This window comes from Notolepis coatsorum (assembly GCF_963971535.1).
Source record: "Notolepis coatsorum genome assembly, chromosome: 13".
NCBI lineage: Eukaryota > Metazoa > Chordata > Actinopteri > Aulopiformes > Paralepididae > Notolepis > Notolepis coatsorum.
This window is the reverse complement of record NC_140177.1, coordinates 16,883,629-16,910,342: the sequence shown is the minus strand read 5'-3', so window position 1 is coordinate 16,910,342 and position 26,714 is coordinate 16,883,629. Positions and strand designations below refer to the sequence as shown.

General features: G+C 45.7%; 1 protein-coding gene across 1 annotated transcript in view; it reads left to right on the top strand.

The window, feature by feature from the left end:
- The window catches only part of LOC311239273 (phospholipid phosphatase-related protein type 4-like), a gene marked incomplete at both ends in the record, with an annotated part of 68,941 nt that overhangs the window by 20,702 nt on the left and 21,525 nt on the right, over nt 1-26,714 (top strand). Inside the window, 3 exon segments of the mRNA XM_084327578.1 lie at nt 12,875-13,060; nt 19,191-19,320; nt 25,676-25,871. Of these exon segments, the coding sequence (XP_084183704.1) occupies nt 12,875-13,060; nt 19,191-19,320; nt 25,676-25,871 (512 nt within the window).

Here is a 26,714-nt window from a genome sequence, read left to right as displayed (position 1 = left end):
GCCCCCATCCCCCGCTCAATCATTCACTAAAGGACATCTCAATCTCACACATACATACAAAATTAAATTTAAATAAAAAATACCATCTGTACCAACTCAACCAACCTCCACTCTCACAGTGCCACAACACATTCTCACAATTCAACATCATCCACGCCTCATTCATATTATAAACATATACCTTTCACCACACTCGTTAATCATTTCACATTTCTGACAAACAAAGGTTAGTTCTTCTGCACTCATCTCTCTCTCATCAGGCTACACTCATCTCTGGCTAATACAATTCACACTTAATTTCTACACTCCTACCCTCACTTCAAAGATGGACTGGACCCATCTTAAATTTAGAACCATCCCTGCCGTCCAGTGCACAGACAGTTTCAAATTATTCCCTTATCAACCAGTTAACTTTCATAAGTCATAACCCCAAATGAATGCCACTTTCTTGATTGTCTCACTCACTTAACCCAGCTGTGTCCTGTATTAGCACGCTTCCCGTCTCAACATTTCCCTCGTCATAAAAATAACTGCCAACTGTTCTCTCACTCTACAACTGTCTCCTTCATCTTCACCTCTGACCCTCTCCTGCTGCATCTAATCTCACTCCATCCTGTCATAAAAGAACAAACAGCCATTGTAAACAACCGCTGTATGCACGACCCCCCTTGGGCCCTCCTGTAAACACCAAAAAGGGTAACACTCACACATTTCATTCCCCAGGGGCAGCTGTCCCCTAAAGTCTAAACGTAGTACACCATCATACATTTCATCAAAATAGCATATAAAACAAGCATCAACACATGTCTTAACCATATTAACAGTGTATTAAAAATTTAACAACCTAAAACAAGCATCAGTAAATTATCCTGCTCCACAACCGGGCTTGTATCAAATTTCACTATAAAACATTTAGCAACTAATATAAACATTATCCTATTTAAATCAATGGTGTCATTAAAACTATATCAAGTATCAACATCTGACATTTCAACATCACTGCATTCTATACAAGCATCTTAATTCAAGCTACATAAAACACAACATTATTATCCTCAAGCTTACCATTGTACACGTTACACAAATTAAAAAACTGGAAATACGCTATCAACTATAGAACATTTTACATGTAAGCATGTTTCATCTCAGCATAACATTTATAGTGGTTAGTCCTAAATTGATTTTACTGCAAGCAACATGTAACTCTAGTGTAGAGCCATTTTCCAAATTCAGCCCATAGCCACTCTCAATTTTAACACGGGTGACTGAATTTGCAAATCTGGTATGTAGTTGTAGCAGTACTGACTGACTATCTGATGAATTGAAACTGGGGGACCCTGATGTAAACAAGACAAAAGTCTTCCTCTGGTCTGCATCCCCTCAACAATTGTGTGTATTGAGCTGTACATATCTCTAATCAATCCCTATACATGTTACCGCTTCCCCTGCTTACACGAAAATACAATGCACAATATACAAACACCGCCATATTACAAAATGCAGAATACCCTCTTACCCGTTTCTATCCCCTGAGCGAACTATTCCGAATGCACGAGACCCCATCCACGTTGTACCGCGCATGCGCAGTGGCAACCGAAGCGGCTGTTAACGTTGCTATGACAACCAAGGTCTGCCACGACAACATAATAACAAGCCCCGATATTCATAATCTGCCACGACATTTATCACGTTTCTCTACCCCTTCCCCAACATCTTTATCAAAACTCTAAACGTAACATATGCCGCCCCCCAAACGCCACAAAACAACGGCATGCAAGCTAACTAGCCTTAGCCAGCTCTAATGCGACGTTCAAGGCCCTCACGGGAGCCGTGCTTTTCAAGATCCGTTCATCCACGCAATTCGCTCAGTACCATCCAAAGCATAAACAATTCACACAAGCTTCAAATAGCCAACCACTCTAATAGAAAATAATTTTTAAAACATTTACACCAACCAACGCCGCACACATAGTTCAACACGAACCCTTTCTCCTACCTTCTCCGCCTCACTCCATAGCACCGCGAACGTTACATACTCTCCACAACACCATGACGTCACCAAGCAGCGACGCTTTGACCCTTTTAACCTCCTTCCAGTTAAGAGTACCCTCCTCCCGTTCGGATGCACTCCTTCCCCTACTTAGATGCACCTCTCCCCGTAAGGTTTAGGCAGTCCGCTACGACGGTACAACCAGCTCCTTTCTTAGGACTGCTTGTCCGACGCCGGCCCCTCTCCCCCAACAGAGATGCAGGTCTCCACTTCCGGCGGTAAGGTCTCCTCACATGAACGGAAGAAGTCCCCTTATTTTACCTTCAGGTGCAGTTTAAGGCTGGGCCCCTTTCCAATCTTAGGAGAGACAATCCAGATTCCTCTGAATTGACACCCCTCATCCCTCTGCTTCCCAGCATTTTCTTTTCAAAAACACTGATCACAGAAGCACAACTCGCCTACTAACCCTGTATCGGCTAGTAAGGTTACTGTGGCCTGACTGTACATTGAGCCAGGTGCATTTATGGTCTCTGCCATAACGCTCTCCCAACCGGCTGACGACCCAGTCGATAGCGACCTCCTAGTCCGTCATCAAGTCAGGACCCCAAGCGGCTGACTGTCCGTAGTACCTATCAGCCACTCAGTTTAGAAACCGACGGTCTTGTCCCCACCCCGCTTGCTCTGGGCATGGAAATATTGACCGTTTTCGCCAGCCTAGCCTGTTCACGGCAGGAGCTGTGCCCCCTCCGGTGCACCGCCCTGCTCCTAGGTGTGGACTGTCGCCCACGTACCACCCAGTGCCAACATTTACCTTACATGCGACATCAGGGCCGACTAGACGGTACCACAGTGGTATGTTATTTCATACCTCGTTACGCACGAGGGCCTTCAGTAACTCCCCAGCACTATAGTATGTGTTTAACGTGCGCCCAGACTCTTGCGAGCCCACTGCCGCCTGTTAAGGACTAGAGGTTCGGGGTGCCTAATCCCCTCCCTAATCCTTAATATCATTTACCACGTTACCGCATTAATAATAACCCTCAAAACGGCCACAATTTTGCCACCCTGCGTCTCAACCGCCTCTTACTTGTAATCGCCGCCACAGTGTTTAATCAATTCTCTCATAACGCCATCGTAACGTCCCCAGCTTCACCGCGGACTTTTCCACAGAGCTAGCCAGCTAGCCCCAACCAACAGCAGGGACTCGCCTCAAACATAATATGTCCGTTGGTCATTAAAATATCATAACAAAACCATTAAGTACTTATCAGTCAGTTCGACCGAATCGTTTTTGTATCACAGCGAACGTAATTAATCAACAGGCCGGTTTCGCTCAAGCTTAAAAAGGACAACGCACCCTGAACACGCCGGCACCCTACATTTCCATTAACTACTACGTTTTAATCCTGCAATCGCACAGACCCCTGCGCTGATCATGCCAGGGTCTAACAACCTTTCACCATACTTGACTCGTATGTTCTGAAATAGTAACAGAACCCTTAGCCCGACGCAATTATGCCCATACTGACCCGTCACTCACGGTCCCCGTCCCGCTATCTGTGACTACAAGCAGGGACACAATGCACCTTGGACCCAGCTCCCCTTCCATTTCAGAACAGTCAAATCTCCTCGTCTTACCTGCGCCCTCTTCCTGAGAATAATTTTAGGGCAATTATATACTCAGAACGCGCCCCTGTCGTATACAACAGAATAACCGTGCTTCCTAGCAAGAAAAGCCTTTTACCTGCCGTCATGCGACGCTATCTTCCACAACATGACCAGATAGTCTGTGCGCCACCACCCTTCTTGGTGCAACTCCCCCGTATAGCTCATAAAGTACATTCCATACTAGTTAACTAACCCCCGTGGCCCGCTGGGCCGAGACCGGCCTCCTGTGTCTGAATGAACACACAAACACAAAAAGCCTACGTTTGCATGTTCACTGCACAACAAGCGCGATCGCCATACCTCCGGACACACAGGCTAAGACACCGCAACCCCCAACCCTGCATGCAGACGCCATATTCACCGCGGGCCCCAAACAGTGGCGTACACAACCAACCTCCATCCTGCTCCTCTCCCTCATCCATTCAGACAACAAGCCCATCGTTAATCACTTCAAACGCAGCAACACCCCAGCTCTTCGCCCCGTGTCCCCAACACACAGCAAGATCCAGATATGATACATATTACAAGACCCTACCGCACCTTTCCAGGGGGAGACACGAAGGGTAGGGCAGCACGGCACCATTTCTGTAGTAAATTCCCACAGACTTTATACAATAATTTGAGGTTATTGTAGTACAATACAATGAGATTGATTATCTGGACGGAGGAGGAAAGATTCATACTTGATAGAATGGTTGGTCTCCTCATCTGGCTTAATGCAGATGAAGAATAAAACGTGTACGCCAGACAAACCAGAATTGTAGTTCAACTCAGCTGATTTATTTGATCAGAGCCAGGAGTCCAAGGTGAATAGAAGGTTGACTTCTACATACAACAGATGATCAGAGAATATTTAACAGCTGTCTGTTGTACAGACATATCACAATCAGGTTTGCATCTCAAACCTAAATACTGCACATCAAACAGTCACTTGGTTAACATAATTTGAACATACATGGTTTACTGTACACATTATACATGAGTAAATCTGGTTTACAGATCAGGGATCTGTACAACATTACTCTAATCTATAAACAACCATTTGGTGTTTCCCATGATTTTACTCACGTAAAATGCAATCAGCTCACAGTTGTTTCTGGGTGGTTTAGCGGTGTGGGAGCCCCCAGACCCCCTTTGGGTGGTTCCGGCCTGAGAGCCCCAGAATCACCCTATGTAGGGCCTTATATCCTATCATTTCTAGCCAATAATACATATGGCTGGTCCAATCCAGCGTCTGCTTGTGGGGGTTTCTCTTGTGGGGGGTGTCCTTGTGGGCGCTGGCAGCCCCCCCCCCCTTGGGGTTGTGGGGACGTGATGGGACAGACAGAAGGGGCCTATCGGTGGCCCACGTCCGTGTGATCTTTTGCTGAGATGAAGGGACCTGGCTTGTCTCACAAGGGGGGGTGTGACATGATCGCTTTAACCCTTTGGTATGGCTATAGATGTCTAATATCATCCAAGTACAGTCAGTGCTTTCTAAGACTGATACCAGACATCATATGAGACCTTTTGATACTAAACAGTTGATTAATAGATTACTTTGTCTGTGAGTTAGTGTCCATGCTTCAACAAGTCTAAACTGGTCTGCCCTGTGGTCAACCCAGCTCTCTCTGATCAGCATTTACATACAGTCAGTTCGAGAAGGTGTCGTTTGTTCTCTAATTTAGTCATTGCTTGAGTGGGGGTTGAAATAACTGTTGCAGCTGTTATCTGATGCAGCTGTCTCAACTGACAGTTGAGACTGTTTAGCCACTGAGTCCACTCTGCTATTGAAAGGTACATCTGGCTTTATATTTATGGTTCTCCAATTTATTCACACATATTAATTATGAAATTCCAAGGCAATATTACCACACTACCTAAACACTATTAGACTAGATTAAAATACCCACGCCTCTTAAGCCTAGGGTAGTTTAAAAGGAGGAAGTGCTCCATGCCCCGTAAACCCACCCCCAGACTGTTACTCCCACCCACGCCACCTATCCCCGCCCCTGAGACACTACACACGTGAAGGAAAAAGAGTCTGCCCTGCACACGGGTCTATGACTATCAAACGTCAACTTAGAATCACACTATACCACACGGTTCACTGCAAACAGCCCGAAATAAGTATCGATATCACACTATCCCTCGGGGAGCCACGGCAAATGATTTAGGGAGAATATAGGTAGATAAATACACACTAAGTGTTCACACGGTAAATTAAGGGGGTTTGGATAGGATAGTGGGTGTTGTTCACCGCTAGGGGTTGTGACCAGGCCTAGAATACTCCTCCCATATCCTAACCTAGGTCTGGGGCAGTGGAAGCGCTGAGTTACAAACAATACAAAAAAAAAGGTTAATGATAACCGGGGCCCGAAGCTGAGGGCCGGAAGGACGCCACCTCCTTCCGCTCCCGTAGCCCCTCTCGGCTTCGGGCTAAAAAATGTTCGGTCTGTACTGGGGTTTTTTAGGCCCTCCAAGCACCAGGCGTGCAATAATGTCCTTCCGCCTGTAATAAAAGGCACAGTCAGTAAGAGCAAGGTTCCCCCCGTTCACGGGTTCGTCACAATGCACAATGGATTAGATATCCTCCATATGATTTAGAAAAGAGAGAAAAGGTAGTTCACAGAGGATGGAGAATCCACAATACTAGGTTCCAGTCTTCGACAGTATTATTGGCTTTACTGTATGCCGTTCCGATAATCTTCAGCTTCACTCCACTAATAATATTCCTAATTCAAATGCAGTCACCGTTCGTCTATGTCTTCATTTACCACTCGGGAAAATAGTTTGTTTGTTTAGGCACGTATTCTACTGTCTTGCGTTCTTTACTCACGGCGCCCGGTGTGGCAATAATGTCCCTCCGGTCTGAAGCTCCACTCGTTTCCACTCTGGAGGAAACACCGCAGTCGCCGCTATGAACTGGTTCCACTGGAGGAAAGGTAAAAACACAAAAAGAGCCGTGTGTCCTCGCAGCCCTGCGTCCTCTGCTACCGTCCTCTCGACTCCCGTTTTCGTTCAAGGAAGCAGCAATAGCGCCGTGTGTACCAGCAATATCACCAGTCGGCGTCCTCGGGTTTCTCTTTCCTCCTCTGCTCCGGGTCTCGTCCTTCTGTGTCTCGCCCCCAGCTGACAATACTCGCCTCCCTTTTGAGCGAGTTCGTGGGGTTCCAGGGCACCGCCCCTATGTGCCAGCCAGCCAATCAGCTTCCTCCAACGGCACAGCCTGTAACGCAAGAGAGGGAACTCCCATGGGTAAATCCCACCGCTCCATGAATACACACAGACACACACATACCCCCACCCGCGACAATAGCTTCTCTTGGATCAGGGTGGCTTGTGGGTAATAGCTTCTCTTGGACCAGGGTGGTTTGTGGGTAATAGCTTCTCTTGGATCAGGCTGGCTTGTGGGTAATAGCTTCTCTTGGATCAGGGTGGCTTGTGGGTAATAGCTTCTCTTGGATCAGGGTGGTTTGTGGGTAGTAGTTTATCTTGGATCAGGGTGGCTTGTGGGTAATAGCTTATCTTGGATCAGGGTGGCTTGTGGGTAATAGCTTCTCTTGGATCAGGATGATCAGAGAGAAAAGTATCTTGTTCAGATGACTGGTATCCTTTATGATTCCCTTGTTCAGATGACTGGTATCCTTTACAGGGCTTTCCCTAAACAATGGTATAGGGGCGCAGCGCCACTATAACAATGCGCCAGCTCCACCATGTGTTGTGTTTCCAGTGTTCCAGTGTTGTGTTTCCAGTGTTGTGTTTCCAGTGTTGTGTTTCCAGTGTTAGTGTTGTGTTTCCAGTGTTGTGTTTCCAGTGTTAGTGTTGTGTTTCCAGTGTTGTGTTAGTGTGGTGTTTCCAGTGTTAGTGTTGTGTTTCCAGTGTTGTGTTTCCAGTGTTATGTTTCCAGTGTTATGTTTCCAGTGTTGTGTTTCCAGTGTTGTGTTTCCAGTAGTGCTGTCAGGCGATTAATTTTTTTTATCTAATTACAGGATTTGTAATTAATTAATCTAATTAATCGCATTTTAATCGCATAACCATTTTATGCCTGATATTCTATATTCTATAATCATATTTCAAATTGCATGTGTCCGGATGGCAGAATTCAGTACTGTATCTACAAAACCTTCTGTTTAATAATCTTCCCTCTATTAATTTGCTTAGATTTTTCAGGTCTGGTCAATTTGAGCATAGTGTTATTTACAGTCAAAGATAAAACATTTTTTTATTGATATTCTCATGTGGTTCATTACAATTTACTCAAGCCTAGTAACAGACACAGTATTTCTGACACTGGGAATACATTCCCTGAGATCGATAGATGTCCCTAGAATCAGATACCAAGAACATGCAAATGGACCATATAAAAAAAAAGTCTGTAAATGTGTATTCTACATTCTTATGGAATGAATGAGATAAAAAAATATTAAAAAAAAAATATTAAAAATGTTTGTAATTAATTTTGAGTTAATTTTCATAACACGATAATTTGCTGTGTAATTAATTAATCTAATTAACGCGATAAACTGACAGCCCTAGTTTCCAGTGTTGTGTTTCCAGTGTTGTGTTTCCAGTGTTGTGTTTCCAGTGTTGTGTTGTGTTTCCAGTGTTGTGTTTCCAGTGTTGTGTTTCCAGTGTTAGTGTTGTGTTTCCAGTGTTAGTGTTGTGTTTCCAGTGTTAGTGTTGTGTTTCCAGTGTTAGTGTTTCCAGTGTTAGTGTTGTGATTCCAGTGTTAGTGTTGTGTTTCCAGTGTTAGTGTTGTGTTTCCAGTGTTAGTGTTGTGTTTCCAGTGTAGTGTTTCCAGTGTTGTGTTTCCAGTGTTGTGTTTCCAGTGTTAGTGTTGTGTTTCCAGTGTTGTGTTTCCAGTGTTAGTGTTGTGTTTCCAGTGTTGTGTTTCCAGTGTTAGTGTTGTGTTTCCAGTGTAGTGTTTCCAGTGTTGTGTTTCCAGTGTTAGTGTTTCCAGTGTTAGTGTTGTGTTTCCAGTGTTAGTGTTGTGTTTCCAGTGTAGTGTTTCCAGTGTTAGTGTTTCCAGTGTTAGTGTTGTGTTTCCAGTGTTAGTGTTGTGTTTCCAGTGTAGTGTTTCCAGTGTTGTGTTTCCAGTGTTAGTGTTTCAGCCACATGATGAACAGACTATATGAGTCCAGTGATGAAAGGCTTCAGACAAAGTCTGTGATGTTACACTTTGATTTGGATTATAATAATACACTTTAGTAATAAACTATTTGTACAGCACCTTTCATGCAAGAATGACTCCACAGTAGTAATGTAGACATAAATGGACATAAATAGGCATAAAATGAGCATAACATTGACAAAATAAAAGCAATCCATAAAGTGCAGACATAAAATCAGCATAAAATAGACAATAATCACATTTTCGCATGAAGTAGACAGCATGTATTCATACGTTATCACAATTGACCTGCGCTACGCAGATTATTTGCCTGATACAGTTAGCTTGGACCATGTAATATGGGCACAGCTCCTATGTGTGTGTAGGCATGAGTTGACGTGTGGTAGGTGTGCTGGGGGAGGGAGAGTGAGGAGGAAGGTGGATCTGAAGTGTCTTCGCTGTGAGGACAGTCACTCAGCATGGGAGCTAGACTGTCCAAAGAGAGTCAGAGGAGTGTGAGGCAGAGACCACGATGAGGAAGAAGAGAAGAGCAATAACCGAACGATGTGGAAACACGCTGAGTTTTGTTTCTGTGAGGAAACGTTTTGGGCCATTTTGGCAATGGTTATTAAAGGTGCTATAGATAAAAATGTTATGTAGAGAAATATTTCTTTTATATAATACACAAAGCTTTTAGAAAGGTGCAGAATGAAAGTATTGCTCCCCCCTAAATTTTATAGACACAGCAAAGATATTTCTGGATGTTGTGGGAGTTACTGGAGGGAGAGAGAGAGAGCGAGAGAGAGAGAGTGAGAGAGAGAGAGAGAGAGAGAGAGAGAGAGAGAGAGGATGTGGAGGGAGAGAGAGAGGGAGAGATAGGATGTGGAGGGAGAGAGAGAGGGAGAGATAGGATGTGGAGGGAGAGAGAGAGGGAGAGAGAGAGGGGATGTGGAGGGAGAGAGAGAGGGAGAGAGAGGGAGAGAGAGAGAGAGCGAGAGGACATGGAGAGAGAGAGAGCGAGAGGACATGGATAGAGAGAGAGAGAGAGAGATAGGATGTGGAGGGAGAGAGAGAGGGAGAGAGAGAGGGAGAGAGAGAGGGAGAGAGAGAGGGGACGTGGAGGGAGAGATAGAGGGAGAGAGAGAGAGAACGTTGAGGGAGAGAGAGAGGGGGGGAGAGGGAGAGAAAGGATGTGGAGGGAGAGAGAGAGAGAGGATGTGGAGGGAGAGAGAGAGGGGACGTGGAGGGAGAGAGAGAGAGAGAACGTTGAGGGAGGAGAGAGAAGAGAGAGAGAGAGAGAGAGAGAGAGAGAGAGAGAGAGAGAGAGAGAGAGAGAGAGAGAGAGAGAGAGAGAGAGAGAGAGAGAGAGAGAGAGAGAGAGAGAGAGAGAGAGATCTGGTCTCAGAGCCACCATTAGTATTTAGACAAAGACTTGAGAGTCGGGGAAGAACACCAGACTCTGTTTTCCTCCTTCATTTCATTCTGTATTCGATTTCTGTTTTATTGTAAATAAACATCCCTTTTGTATATAAACAGTCCGATTCAGTGTACGATTGTTCAAAATGCACCGGGCGGGGAGAGATAGGGGTGTCTGAGCCAATAAGCCATGGGAGGACGGAATTCCACCACGAACGATTGCCTCAATGGAACAAACCAAACAAACAATACACAACGCAGAGGACAGAGACAACACGGACAGAGGCTGATAACGATCAACGACCAGGCTGAAACACATAAATCTTACATATCTATATCTGTACATATCCCTTACCTACTCTTACACTGCTGGCCAGTATGACTTACTAGCATAGTGTCTTCATACCTGTATCACTCTTTTATTGCTGTATAAAGACAATGCAGAGAGAAGCCATGTGAAACCTCCATTGGGCTTTTTCTAACACTTAAAGCTTGCATGTGGGAGCTACAGTAGAGTAGAGTAGAGTAGACCACCATCCTTCCACGTCAGTTCAAGGTGTGGGTTACAGTACTACCACCGAACCACTAGGTGGCTATATTTTCAGACTTCCTCTGTAGGTCTGCAGGTTAGGTAGGCACTTTTATGAAGGATTTACTCATAATAGACCTTGGTGATAATGCAACCGAGTTGATCTGAACCTGGGACCATAGGATCCACAGGCGGCCGCGCTAACCAGCTGAGCTAAAGGGTCAGACCCGTTAGCAGATGCTGGTTGACTGCAACCGACTTGTTAGTAGTTTCCAATAACATAACAGATTATAAAGATCTATCCATATGCATCGAAACACAAACTGGTGATAGAACATAATGCATGACAGTATTAGTCTCATCACTACAGGGTCGCTAGGCCCTTTAGCACAAGATAAACTGGCTTAGGAGGACAGACACACTACACAAGTATTCGCTATATGCAAATAAAAGACTTACAGTATATCTGTAGGTCTACTTGTAATTATACCATGGCCTGGTTTAATACTCTTTTCTGATTGGCTGGCAGGTGTGCATTAAAACCATTTACTGCACATGTATTTCGGCTCAAGATTAATCACCATTCTAAATGAATCCGCTACCCAACCATCACTTCAGACTCATCACACTGAGTCACTGAGTATAAATATCTTGGCTTCGCGGCTTCAATGAGAGATTTTCCACGTGGATGTTCTTGCTTCCAAGCTGCGACAGAAAATTGGCTTCCTGTACAGAAATAGATCCAGCTTCCCTGTGATTAGTAGAAAGAGGATTGTTGAAGCTGTTTTCGTATCAGTTTTGTACTATGGTGATGTGATTCAACCGCTGGACTCGTCATATCCCCTCGTCATCATTCTGCCCTCATGTATTACTGGTGACAGGTATGATACCAACCAATGTGTCCTTTATGAAAAGGTTGAAAGGTGTAACTATCATTGGTATTTGATTATCTTTAAAGCTCTTTACCTTATTGGTAAACTTCCCCCTTACATCACAACACTGTCGGAACCTATTATACACGTTCAAATGACCAGTTTGAACTAAGAAAAAATGCTTTTTCCTTTGATGCTTCCAACACCTGGAATGCCCTCTGACTGACTCTGAAGCTGAAGGTTCTTAATATAATACTATTTATTATGATCAGGGAGAACAATACAATACAGCTGGAGAACTAACAGCTGGAAAACTTGAGAACTATTAGGAATGGGTGCGGCTGGGTGGCGCAGCGGACATTGCGCTCGTCACCAACGCAAGATACACCGGGTTCGAATCCGGCTGTCGGCGTTGCCTCCGGCTTGGGCCGGCCTTCATACTAACTCAATTGGCAGAGTTAGCAGGTGGAAGTCGATGGGTGGTAATCTGGACGTTGTAAACAGCGACTCCTACAGGTCGGTTGGGGGACGCCTGCACAGCAGAGACGGGGAAAATGGCGGGGGCAGTGTGAGCCTCCTACATGTTACTCCTCGCCAAATGAAAGCCCGCGCTGGCAGGTGAAAAGATGTGACAGGCTGCCTCCACATGTATCGGATGGGACATGTGATGCAAGGCTTCTATCCTCCCTACAACCGGCCAGTGGGTGGCACATGCGAGCAACGTTCAAGACAGGGGAGGGGAGAATTGGCACGGCTAAATTGGGACGGGAGAAAAATAGAAAAAGAGGAGAAAAAAGTGGATAAAAAAAAGGAAACTATTAGGAATGTCTGACCACTAAGTGTGTCTGATTCTTGACCACCAGAACCTGCACTACGGCATGGGATGTATATCATGCCAGTTAGGGTACTTTGTGTATACTATTTACTTACTCATAGTATATATTCAGATTCAAATTTGTATTGTATTTCTATTCTATATTTATTGTAACATATAATAACTGATAGACCCTCATCTGCACCTTTGTTTATACTTTACCAGTTTTACAGTTTATCTTTCTCATATTTTTATATTCAGATCTAATTCTATTGCCTATATTTATGTCTTTCTACTATTACCCTGCCTCCCCTCCCCCCTCCCCCTTGCTGCTATGACACCCGAATTTCCCCTAGCGGATCAATAAAGGAATATGTTATCTTATCTTTGGGCAGAAATGTTTGACAGTGGAACGTCATCCAACTCTCTATGGAGGAGTGTGATGCTGTGAGTTTCTACTGTGTCTCTGATTGGTCTCTGTCTTGTCCTCCAGCTGCCCATCCTCGCCTCCTCTGTGGTCAGTCTCTACTTCCTGGAGTTGACGGACGTGTTCCAGCCAGTGCATTCTGGGTACAGCTGTAATGACCGCAGCCTCTCACTGCCCTACATCCTGCCCAGACAGGAAGTCTGCTCCCTCCTAATGCTTTTCAGCCTTGCCTTTGCCACTCCTGCTGCCACGGTAACCCTGCTGACCTCTGACCCTAAACCCCTGAAGTCACCATGAAATGGCATTATGACTGTTTTGAGGGAGAGAGAGACCTCTCTTTCTCTCTCTTTTTCTCTCTCTCTCTCTCTCTCTCGTTCCCTCTCTCCCTCTCTCTCTCTTCTCCTCTCGGATCACCAAATAGGCGATAGCGAACTTACATAGCTAATCTATAAACATGGCTCAGAATGTCAGTAAAATTTACTGGTTTTCTACCAGGATTCAAACCGTGGTCTTGTGAAGGTTATCTCTGGTCTAATGAAGGTTATTTCGTATTAGCTTACGCTCTGCGCTCAAGTGGAACACATCCCATAGCCAGTGATGGGCAGTAGCTAGCTACAAGTAGCGACGCTACATAGCTTAACTACATTTCTCAGTAGCGTGATGGTAGCGTCGCTACTTTTGAACCAAGTAGCGGTCTCTGTAGTGCAGCTATTTTTAGAATCAAGTAGTGACGTAGCGTCAGCAAAACGCTACACGCTACTATCCGGAGAAACAGAAAAAAGAAAAAAAAATAGTGTCTTCGGTCCTGATAGTGTTGTGTTCTCCGGTCCTGCAGCTGGATACTATTGGAGAAAACCCACTATGATTGGTTGGTTGGTTTAGATATGAGTATGACGACTCACGATTGGGTAAGGTTATGCCAAAACATTACGGGTAGGCCAATCAGAGGCAGGATAGGGCGGGACATGCCACTCCAGCTCCAGGAAGTAAAACAAATCTAAACACAGACCATGAATGAATGAATGAACCAGTCCGCGCGAAATGGCAGAAGGATTAGATGTTTCCAGGGCTGATGGCATTGATGAAGATGATGTCAATAACAACAATGCCTCTCCATGGCCCTCTCTGGAAACATTTATGAGTTTGACTGAAAAAACGCCTAAAACATAGCTGATGAAAAGCTTTACATAAACATTGTCAACTGTTCCCAAACAGCACACAAGTCAGTGCACTTTTTGTCAACAGATTTAACTAACAGATGATAGCTGCTATCATGTTTCACTGTAGGCAGAAAATGAACAATATTATGGGGGTGGAGAAAAGAAAAAACAAACTAACCGGTGGTGAGTCTGCCTCTCCGAGGGGCCGTTGAGCCGCCGTCTCCTGTGAGATGGCTTGGTTCCGGCTCTGGTTCCCCCGCCAGTGGACGGTCGGCCGATAGGCCGACAGCTCCTCTGGTGGCAGGGGATTTGCAACGCAGGCTCTTCGCCTCTGCTCGCTCCCGTCGTAGGCCGGCGAGCTGCAGGGGCGAACGGCCTCACTTTGGGGAGGTGCTGGAGCCAAACGAGGGTGCTCTTGCCCTGTCTCCGTTTCAGATGGAAACTGAGGATCACATGGAGGGGGCGAGAGCGGTCTTGTTTGATGCCCCAATGGAGTCGTATCATTCTCCCCCTCGGGGTGTGGCAGGGAGTGTTGCGTCTCCTTGGGGTCCCTTGTTCTCCGGTGTTGGGTTAGAACCTCCGACCCTGAGACAAGATGCCCAGCTATCTGCCGCATCAGATGGTGGTGCCCGACATGGCAGCCTCCCGTACGTGAGGGACGCGGGCGACGTGGAGGGAGGTGCACAAGGGGAGTTGCGTGCCTTGTTCCCCGAGCTCATGGCGGCCGCCGCAGCTGCTAATGGCGTGGCGTTGCCGCAGCCTCTGCCTGCACATGTTCCTGATGACATGATGTCATCTCTGGCAACGTCGTCCTGTGAGGGAGACGGGCGTTGTCTGCCCATTCTTCCCATCAATGGAGGCCTACGTGAAACAGGGTCAGGACATCTCCCGCATCACTGGCCTTACCCCCGCCTACGTGCCAGTCACGCGGGTGGCGGGTTTGGTCCAGGGACTAAAGGACGGGGTGCCTTGGCTTGATAGCCCGATGACATCCATTCTTTGTCCCGAAGTGGTGTGGGAGCCATTGCGGAAGCCGGTTCCCCAAGGGAAATCGGCTAGGCAGATGGCTAACTGGAGTGACCAGGCGTACATCGCCGCGACTCAGAGCCTAGCTGCGACGTCCAACATCGCGCAGCTAGCACGCTACATGTCGGGGATGATGGCGGGCGGGTCGGTATTGGACGACCATCAACAATACCTTCACACCCAGGCAGCTGGAGCCATCCTGCACCTTACCCAGCTGCAGGCGATAGCCGCCAGGAAGGGGCGCGCCCTGGCCACTCTGTCCCAGCGCCACCTTTGGCTGGAGCAGGCGCGGGTGCCGGAAGAGAAGAGGATTCCCCTGCTCACGGCCCCCCTCTCCGATGCTGGGCTCTTCGGGTCGGCCATGCAGCAGATGACGGCTGCCTGCAGAGAGATGGAGGAGGAGTGCGCTGTGCTCCAACCCCATTTCCCCCGACCCGATGCCACCGGTGATGGCCGACGGAAACAACGCCGGCAGAGGCCCGTGACCGTTGCCTCCGCCACCACCGCCGCTGCTGCTGGGCCTTCGTCCAAGAAGGCCAGGAGTGGAGGGAGTGCCTCATCCTCCGCAGCCAGCCGCACCACGCCTGGCTCCCCGTGGGGGCAAGCACCGTGCTGCACACGGCAGGCGCCGCTAGTGACTATCCCCTGTTTACCCCTGTTCCCTTCCCCGCCCCAACATATGATTTTTGTTAACTAAATAAAAGGTCCCTCCTGGTGAGGTACTGTTTTTTGTTACAAACTGTGTTTTTATTCACTGTTATATATTGGGGATACGGTGTATAAACCCTCACCTAGCTGTGGGTTTATTATTATGTGTTGTTTAGGAGAGTAGGACAGTTTCTTGTAAATCGTTCTGGTCGCTATATATATGTGTGCTTGGCAAGGCCTGTGGCTAGCACTCGGTCGAACGACTTTTCTTCCCTCATCATGAAGAAGTCTGTGTTCTTCTTATAGTGGTAATTTTTACCGTTGTCTGAGGGGGTTGTGTGTATTCTGTTACATTGGAAACATGGCATCGAGTCCACAACTTGGTTGGAGTGTTAGCCTACAGAAGTGCTCGTATATGTAGCTTGTACCGAGGTCTTGACCCTCTCTTAAACGTATGTGTTTTTTCTTAAAACATGAAACACGGGTGTCGTGTAGCCTTGTATATAAAACCTGTTCGCAGACGAGTTATCGTCTGTGGCTGACGTGCATTGGTTTAGCTTATCCTTGTGGATATACGCTTTTCATATAGCATGCTGGCTACGCGGGTATCATCGCTGCTGGTTGTTTTTCATCGTATCCGGGGTGTGGGGTCATGAGGGGGTGAACTGATAAACCCCTCCTCCCCTCTTTTCTGATTGGTCAGGGGGTTGGGCCTTCTGTCCTTCGGGATTCCTGTCCTGTTTGGTCAGCGCGTCACAGGGTAGGGAGAGGGGGGGGGGGGGTAGGGAGTTCCCTGGTCCCACGCCTTTTTTGGCCAGGTGGGTCACGGAATTCCCCCCGCCATAGAGTACTCTTGGAGGCGGCTTGGAGGGAACGTTATCTGGGTTCTTGTTAGAATTTCCATTGATATGTTTTGGGTCTCGACGTGTACATAGTGCTGGCCCTGGGTGCTTCTGTGTGGAATCACGCGTGGGCTTGGTTGCTCATTTCATTGTAACAGCGTTTTCATGGGGCAACTGGGATGGAGTTTGTCTCCTCCGAGCGCCTGTGTACTGGGTTAGTCTCGATGAATTCTCATTCATCTCTGGGGGGAGATAATGGAATAGATCAGAGCATTGGCGGAGGGGTCTCACGCTTTTGGGGTGGGCCACCGGGCACGGTGCTTTTATGTTCTGACCGTCTTGGTGGCGCCCTCTGTGATGTTTTAGATCGACACGCGTACCTACCCCCCTCTTAGGACTGGGGATGGTGGCGTGATTAGGACACGGCACTGGTTCTGGTTGCGCCGGACCAGGTCAGTTAACCCGTTGTCCGCCGGGGCGCAGATCTGCTGTTTTGGTACCCGGAAGGACTTGTGCTTTTTCGGGGGGAAAATGCCGGGTTGGCCCGGGCGTTGCAGGGGTTGATGTTATGGAGGTGTTCATGGTTATGTCACTGCGTATTATCCTTCACTATTGCTTGGTCCATGTTGTGTTGTACCTTGCGCTGTGCTAATGGAGCCTGGTCCTTCTCCATTCTTTTTTCGCCCCTCTCTTCTCCTGCTTGGCGGGGCTGGGAGGGGGCTGTCGAGGTGGTTCTTGTACCCCTCTGGCATCCCTGTATACGTCCCGGTCCACCGGGCCCAGGTCCGGACTCGTTCTCGTCGACCTGTGGCCTGGGTTAAACCCTTCTTGAGAACTGAAACACTTGTACTGCTGTATAGCCGGTGTATACCTGCAGTTGTGTTTTGGAGTTTTTTCTTGGGGGGGTTATAGGAACAACCGCCTCCTGTTAAACTAAACATAGGGTGGTGGTTGGTTTCCAGGTGTGTTGGTAGCGGAGTCGACTCTCGGGTTAGGCCGGGCTTGACCCCGTCTGCCTGCGAGTGTGCCCCCGCACCTTTCATGACGTCTGCCAATTGTATCAGCCTTCTCTGCCTCGGCCCCTCTAGAGGGTCGGATTTTTTTTGTGGAGGCTGCGACATGGTGCACAGCATACCGAACGCCCCTTCCGCCGGGGTGCTGTTTTCAGCAGACCCCTTAGGCGCCTGTCTAGTCCGCAGTGCTCCAGGCACAGGTTGAGTCCTTTTGACCTGTTGCCTGGATTGAGGGATCAACCTCTTTGGGGGTTGTCTCCCCGGTGCGCTGCCTGGTCCCGCTGTGGGGGTGTAGCCTCTTTGAGTGCTTCAGGGCGGCGTGCTGTAGGGGGGAAGGGCCTGCTCTTGGATGGGCCCTGTCCGATACGCTGGCGATGTGGGGGGTGGTGTCACTAGTGACCGCCTGGTGGGGTCTCGATGCTGTGGCGTCGTTGGCCTCACCAGGCCCCCTTTTTCCGGGGGGTCCTGACCCTTCCTGGGGCTGGGTCCTCCTTCGTGCTCCGCTGCTACGGCCTTGCCACGGGGTTGGGTTCTTTACCTTGACCCCGTGATATTGGGGATTGTAACGGTTTTTTTGTCTTCCCGTTCGTTCCCTAGTGGCATGTGGGTTGCGCGCCTGTGTAGTCGTGGGTTCTTCTGTAGGAAGGTAAGTCCCACGATCTGCTCACCCTGTGCGTTTGAGTTGCTAAACCCTCTTCGCACAGTCGGATTCGATTCCCTCCCATCCTCCACTAGGGGGGTCCGGGGGCTCGGGTCCTCCCCGGTTCTGATGGTTGTGCGGGGCCTCAGCGGGTACATTTGTTGAGCTTCCACTCTGCTCAGCTCCTGTGTTCCACTACGAGCAGAGCGTAAGCTATTACGATATATAACATACGGTTATCCTATAACCATATTTACAAGCGTTCTGCTCGGACTCACTGAGGACCCCATGGTCTTCGCCTTTGGGGGTGTGGCCAGGCGGATGGGTGTGTACATTAGTATTAGTACAGTATTAGACTGGATATGGGATATGTTCCACTACGAGAAGAGCGCTCGCTATACTCATATAACTATGGTTATAGGATAACCGTATGTTATCTCTGGTCTAATGAAGGTTATCTCTGGTCTAATGAAGGTATAGATATAGAGGTGCTTCATCTAAAAATGGATTTGTACATCTCTAAATAATCCTGGAGGCGGCTGCTTGATGCTAAAGAGGATGTTTTCACTGGACACACATACATTACCTCTCTCTCTCTTCCTCTCTCTCTCTATTCCTCCCTCTTCATCTCTCTATCTCTCTCTTCCTCCCTCTCTCCCTCTCTCTCTCTCTCTCTCTCTCTCTCTCTCTCTCTCTCTCTCTCTCTCTCTCTTCCTCTCTCTCTATCTCTCATAGAGGTGCATCACATCCAAAAATGGATTTCTACATCGCTAAATAATAATCATAGATGGCGGTTAGGCGGCTGCTTGATGCTAAAGAGGATGCTTTCACTGGACACACATACATTACTACATTACTCTCTCTCTCTCTCTCTCTCTCTCTCTCTCTCTCTCTCTCTCTCTCTCTCTCTCTCTCTCTCTCTCTCTCTCTCTCTCTCTCTCTCTCTCTGTGTGTCTATCCCTCTCTCTCTCTCCTCTCTCTCTCTCTTCCTGTCTCTCTTCCACTCTTTATCTTCCCCTCTCTCTCTTCCTCTTGCTCTCTCTTCTTCTCTAGATTCTGATTGGAGAAGCCATCCTGTACTTTTATTTGTCCAGGAGATCACCAGCCAATCAGACGGAGGCGAACATCAACGCAGCTGGCTGTAATTTTAACTCCTATATTCGCCGAGCCGTACGGTTTATAGGTAACAGGCTTTAAAGGATCACTCAGCTATTTTCTGATGGGCACCCCCTCCCCTACACACACACACACACACACACACACACACACACACACACACACACACACACACACACACACACACACACACACACACACACACACACACACACACACACACACACACACACGTTAACATATGATTTAGATTTTACTTACAGTAATAGTGAACGTGAGTTGATCAAACAAGCAAGCTACCTGGTTGGACCAGGCTAACGTTATTTCATTCTGAACGTTACATTGTTGATGCTTGAAATGTCTGAGCTTAGTGAAACTAAATGGCAAAGTTACAAAACGTTGCTACAGTGTAACATCTCCAGTATCTCTTTCTTCATCTTTTCTTTTCTGTTAACCCACCCTGTAATACTACAGTAATACTACTAACCCACCCTGTAATACTACAGCAATACTACTAACCCACCCTGTAATACTACAGTAATACTACTAACCCACCCTGTAATACTACAGTAATACTACTAACCCACCCTGTAATACTACAGTAATACCACTAACCCACCCTGTAATACTACAGTAATACTACTAACCCACCCTGTAATACTACAGTAATACTACTAACCCACCCTGTAATACTACAGTAATACTACTAACCCACCCCCCTGTAATACTACAGTAATACTACTAACCCACCCTGTAATACTATAGTAATACTACTAACCAACCCTATAATACTACAGTAATACTACTAACTCACCATGTAATACTACAGTAATACTACTAACCCACCCTGTAATACTACAGTAATACTACTAACCCAACCTGTAATACTACAGTAATACCACTAACCAACCCTGTAATACTACAGTAATACTACTAACCCACCCTGTAATACTACAGTAATACTACTAACCCTAAACCCACCCTATAATACTACAGTAATACTACTAACTCACCATGTAATACTACAGTAATACTACTAACCCACCCTGTAATACTACAGTAATACTACTAACCCACCCTATAATACTACAGTAATACTACTAACTCACCATGTAATACTACAGTAATACTACTAACCTACCCTGTAATACTACAGTAATACTACTAACCTACCCTGTAATACTACAGTAATACTACTAACCCACCATGTAATACTACAGTAATACCACTAACCCACCCTGTAATACTACAGTAATACTACTAACCCACCCTGTAATACTACAGTAATACTACTAACCCACCCTGTAATACTACAGTAATACTACTAACCTACACTGTAATACTACAGTAATACTACTAACCCACCCTGTAATACTACAGTAATACTACTAACCCACCCTGTAATACTACAGTAATACTACTAACCTACACTGTAATACTACAGTAATACTACTAACCCACCCTGTAATACTACAGTAATACTACTAACCTACCCTGTAATACTACAGTAATACTACTAACCTACACTGTAATACTACAGTAATACTACTAACCCACCCTGTAATACTACAGTAATACTACTAACCCACCCTGTAATACTACAGTAATACTACTAACCCACCCTGTAATACTACAGTAATACTACTAACCTACCCTGTAATACTACAGTAATACTACTAACTCACCCTGTAATACTACAGTAATACTACTAACCTACCCTGTAATACTACAGTAATACTACTAACTCACCCTGTAATACTACAGTAATACTACTAACCCACCCTGTAATACTACAGTAATACTACTAACCCACCCTGTAATACTACAGTAATACTACTAACCAACCCTGTAATACTACAGTAATACTACTAACCTACCCTGTAATACTACAGTAATACTACTAACCTACACTGTAATACTACAGTAATACTACTAACCCACCCTGTAATACTACAGTAATACTACTAACCCACCCTGTAATACTACAGTAATACTACTAACCCACCCTGTAATACTACAGTAATACTACTAACCTACCCTGTAATACTACAGTAATACTACTAACTCACCCTGTAATACTACAGTAATACTACTAACCCACCCTGTAATACTACAGTAATACTACTAACCTACCCTGTAATACTACAGTAATACTACTAACCCACCCTGTAATACTATAGTAATACTACTAACCTACCCTGTAATACTACAGTAATACTACTAACCTGCACTGTAATACTACAGTAATACTACTAACCCACCCTGTAATACTACAGTAATACTACTAACCCACCATGTAATACTACAGTAATACTACTAACCCACCCTGTAATACTACAGTAATACTACTAACCCACCCTGTAATACTACAGTAATACTACTAACCCACCCTGTAATACTACAGTAATACTACTAACCTACACTGTAATACTACAGTAATACTACTAACTCACCCTGTAATACTACAGTAATACTACTAACCCACCCTGTAATACTACAGTAATACTACTAACCCACCCTGTAATACTACAGTAATACTACTAACCCACCCTGTAATACTACAGTAATACTACTAACCCACCCTGTAATACTACAGTAATACTACTAACTCACCCTGTAATACTACAGTAATACTACTAACTCACCCTGTAATACTACAGTAATACTACTAACCCACCATGTAATACTACAGTAATACTACTAACCCACCCTGTAATACTACAGTAATACTACTAACCCACCCTGTAATACTACAGTAATACTACTAACCCACCCTGTAATACTACAGTAATACTACTAACCTACACTGTAATACTACAGTAATACTACTAACTCACCCTGTAATACTACAGTAATACTACTAACTCACCCTGTAATACTACAGTAATACTACTAACCCACCATGTAATACTACAGTAATACTACTAACCCACCCTGTAATACTACAGTAATACTACTAACCCACCCTGTAATACTACAGTAATACTACTAACCCACCCTGTAATACTACAGTAATACTACTAACCTACCCTGTAATACTACAGTAATACTACTAACCTACACTGTAATACTACAGTAATACTACTAACCCACCCTGTAATACTACAGTAATACTACTAACCCACCCTGTAATACTACAGTAATACTACTAACCTACACTGTAATACTATAGTAATACTACTAACCTACACTGTAATACTACAGTAATACTACTAACCCACCCTGTAATACTACAGTAATACTACTAACCCACCCTGTAATACTACAGTAATACTACTAACCCACCCTGTAATACTACAGTAATACTACTAACCTACCCTGTAATACTACAGTAATACTACTAACCTACACTGTAATACTACAGTAATACTACTAACCCACCCTGTAATACTACAGTAATACTACTAACCCACCCTGTAATACTACAGTAATACTACTAACCTACACTGTAATACTATAGTAATACTACTAACCTACCCTGTAATACTACAGTAATACTACTAACCCACCATGTAATACTACAGTAATACTAATAACCCACCCTGTAATACTACAGTAATACCACTAACCCACCCTGTAATACTACAGTAATACTACTAACCCACCCTGTAATACTACAGTAATACTACTAACCCACCCTGTAATACTACAGTAATACTACTAACCCACCCTGTAATACTACAGTAATACCACTAACCCACCCTGTAATACTACAGTAATACTACTAACCCACCCTGTAATACTACAGTAATACTACTAACCCACCCTGTAATACTACAGTAATACTACTAACCCACCCTGTAATACTACAGTAATACTACTAACCCACCCTGTAATACTACAGTATTACTACTAACCTACACTGTAATACTACAGTATTACTACTAACCTACACTGTAATACTACAGTAATACTACTAACCTACAGTCCCGGCGCCATGGGCGGGCATTAGGGGGCCGGGCCCGCCCACTGAGTCAGCTGTGCCCACCCTGGAGAAAAAACAAAAAAACAAAAAAAAAACGTTTTCTTTTTTTGTTTTTTTTTGTCAATCAAAGTCAACTATCCAAATCCTTAGTCGGGGACAGCCCTAGTGGGCACTGATGTCAACAACAACACTACTGAAGCTAGCAGAGAATTCGTTTTCTACCCTCAAGAACGTCTTTACAGAACATCGCCTTAGTATGCTTCATCGACGCAACTAAGGCCAATTTAATTCAGTTCGCATTTGAGAAGGACTTAACAAAAAAGTTCAGGAATGAGTGGAGGGGCAGTGTTTTAAGAAGATTTCACTCTGTCCCCAAACGCCGCTTGCCGCTCTACTTATGATGGTGAGGAATTTTGTTTGCTTTTTTATGCACCTTATTTTTGTCAGTTCAGTTCAGTTTGTCAGTGAATTCAGAAGTGTTGAATAAATGGAGACTTTTCAAAGATATAGAATAGAATAGAATAGAAATGTATTATCCTGAGGGAAATTTTAGACAGACATTTTAAACATTTAGACAGAACAAGTCACAAATAAGAATAACAAAACAAATGGCCTAAGAATAGAATAAAATGAAATAGAATAAAAATAGAATAAAAGATACAGTAAATAAATACAGTAAAATATACTGAAGTCTACAGTAGGTGTAATAATGCACAGTGCTGTTTAAAAAGTAAGAGTCCAGGAAGATGGTAATTGTCACTCTGTTCTCAGTGATGCAGTGAGGCACAGTGATGCATTGTATAGTCTGATGGCTGTCGGAATGAAGGACTTCCTGTGCCGTTCAGTGCTGCATTTAGGTAGTGTGAGCCTATAACATGCTCCTCCTGTCAGCCAAGTCTGTGTATAGTGGGTGGGAGGGGTTTTCCCTGATGGCCTGGAGCTTGGCAAGGTTCCTCCTCTCCGCCACCCTCGCTAGAGTCCAGCTCCACCCCAACCACGCTACTGGCCTTCTTGACCATCTTATCCAGCCTGTTTGTGTCCCCTGCTCTCAGTCCGCTGCCCCAGCAGGTCTGTTATATATATCCGTTCAGTCTGTTTTTGTATAAGTGAAAGTTCTTAAGATAGAGAGAAATTAGATTTGTCAATTGCCTCTCTGCTGTTTAGTTCAGCACCGTGGGCAGCGCCAAGCAAGCCACAGCGCCGCTGTCCCAGCTGAAACGTATAAAAGGGAACCTGTGTTGAAAAACCATTGTGCCCCCCCGAGAACATTTTATGCCCCCCCACTAATTTGTTTCTGCAGCCTGGTCTGCTAACCTACACTGTAATACTACAGTAATACCACTAACCCACCCTGTAATACTACAGTATTACTACTAACCTACACTGTAATACTACAGTAATACCACTAACCCACCCTGTAATACTACTAATCTACCGTGTAATACTACTAACCTACCGTGTAATACGACAGTAATACTACGGTCCTGCTACTAACCCACCCTGTAACACTACTAACCCACTCTGTAACACTACTAACCCACCCTGTAATACTGCAGTAATACTACAGTCCTACTATTAACCCACCCTGTAATACTACAGTAATACTACAGTCAGTCATACTACTAACCCACCCTGCCTGACTGTCTGTAATGCTACAGCATTTATGTCTGTAGTGCTACAGTGTTTGTGTCTGTAATGCTACAGTATTTATTTCTATAGTGCTAGAGTATTTATTTCTTTAATGTTACGGTGTTACTATCTGTAATGCTACAGTGTTACTGTCTGTTTTTTTTTTTATCCACTTTTTCTCCCATTTTTTCTATATTTTCTCCCATCCCAATTTCGTATCATCCAATTCAACCCTCCCCTGTCACGGACGCTGTTTCTTGCCTCCCACAAGCCGGCTGCAATGTGGACTAAGTCATACATAGCACAAGTCCCCTCCGGTACTTGAGGTAACAGCAGTCGCATCTTTTCACCTGCGCAGCTCGATCTCTCAGTGGCGAGGAGTAACGCGTGGGAGGCTCACGCTGCCCCCGACACTTCCTGATTCTACTGCGCAGGCGCACCAACCGACCTGTAGGAGTCGCTGTCCACAACGCCCGATCCCCACCCTTCAGTTTCCCTCCCCGTAATACGGCCAATGTGTATTACTGTGGACGACCAGCTAAACTGAAAGCAAATGTGGAGCGCTGGGCTCGAACTGACGAGCCCAGCGTCTCCAGCATTTTGTGGCGAGTGCCTTGCCCACTACGCCACGTAGCCGCCCCAGTGTTACTGTCTGTTATGTTACAATGTTTGTGTCTGTAGGGCTAATTGTGTCTGTAATGCTAGTCTCTGTCTGTTGTGTCTGCAATGCTAGTCGCTCTCTGTTGTGTCTGTAATGCTAGTCGCTCTCTGTTGTGTCTGCAATGCTAGTCGCTCTCTGTTGTGTCTGTAATGCTAGTCGCTCTCTGTTGTGTCTGTAATGCTAGTCTCTGTCTGTTGTGTGCTCCAGGGGTCCATATCTTCGGGCTGTGTGTCACAGCATTAATAACTGACGTGTTGCAGCTGTCGACGGGGCAGCACGCCCCCTACTGGCTGGATGTCTGTAAACCCAACCTGACTCACATCAATCTCAGCAGCTGTGAGCAAGTCTTTATACTGGATGACATCTGCTCTGGTCAGGACCTCAGCCTCATTACTGCTGGCAGGTAGGTCCTCTGTGTGCGTGTGCGTGTGCGTGTGTGTGTGTGTGTGTGTGTGTGTGTGTGTGTGTGTGTGTGCGCGTGTGCGTGTGCGTGTGTGTTAGCTACCAGTTTACCAAGGTTATGCTATCATTAGCTAACAGACCCTGTGTAGGTTTGGAGATAGTGTTTTGAAATCGGGACAGACACTATTCCAAAGCATTTTTCGGGTTTGACCAACGATGGAGTAGGTCGCAAACGGGGAAAGCTCTGTTGAAATCCTGCCTAAATTCGTATCAAACATACTCTTTTGCCACAGCGAATCCGTGCAGATCTGAAAGGCTAATGAATAATAAATATCAGGAAACCTAAACTGAACTACAGACGAACAGCCTTCTGAAGATGATCAAGAGGGCACAACACAGGCTAGCCAAAACGCACAACATGCTACTACAGTAGCAACACGCAGCTAACCTAACTTTCTAAGTCACTGGAAGACGTTATAGAAAAACTATCCGTCCAATGTGCCGCTGACTGAACAGCTATCGTCTGACATGACCAGACCGTTCAACACACGGACACATCACTCAACGACTGGAAACCCTGAAGCCACCCGTACAAATGAGTCCCTCAGACTGAAGACGGAGGATCTTGAGAATAGATTGAGGTCAACAATCGCTTAAACGGCTTACCTGGAAAGTTTGAGGGCTCGCAACCAAACGCTTTCATGGAGCTATTTGTAGAAGAAACGTTTGTTACAGTGGCTGACAGGGCCCGTAGAGTTACTTCCCACCCTAAGAAACAGGATGATCCTTCTGGTCCGTTCATCGCACGGATCCACCAGCAGCGTACTCTACGGTCGAGTCACAG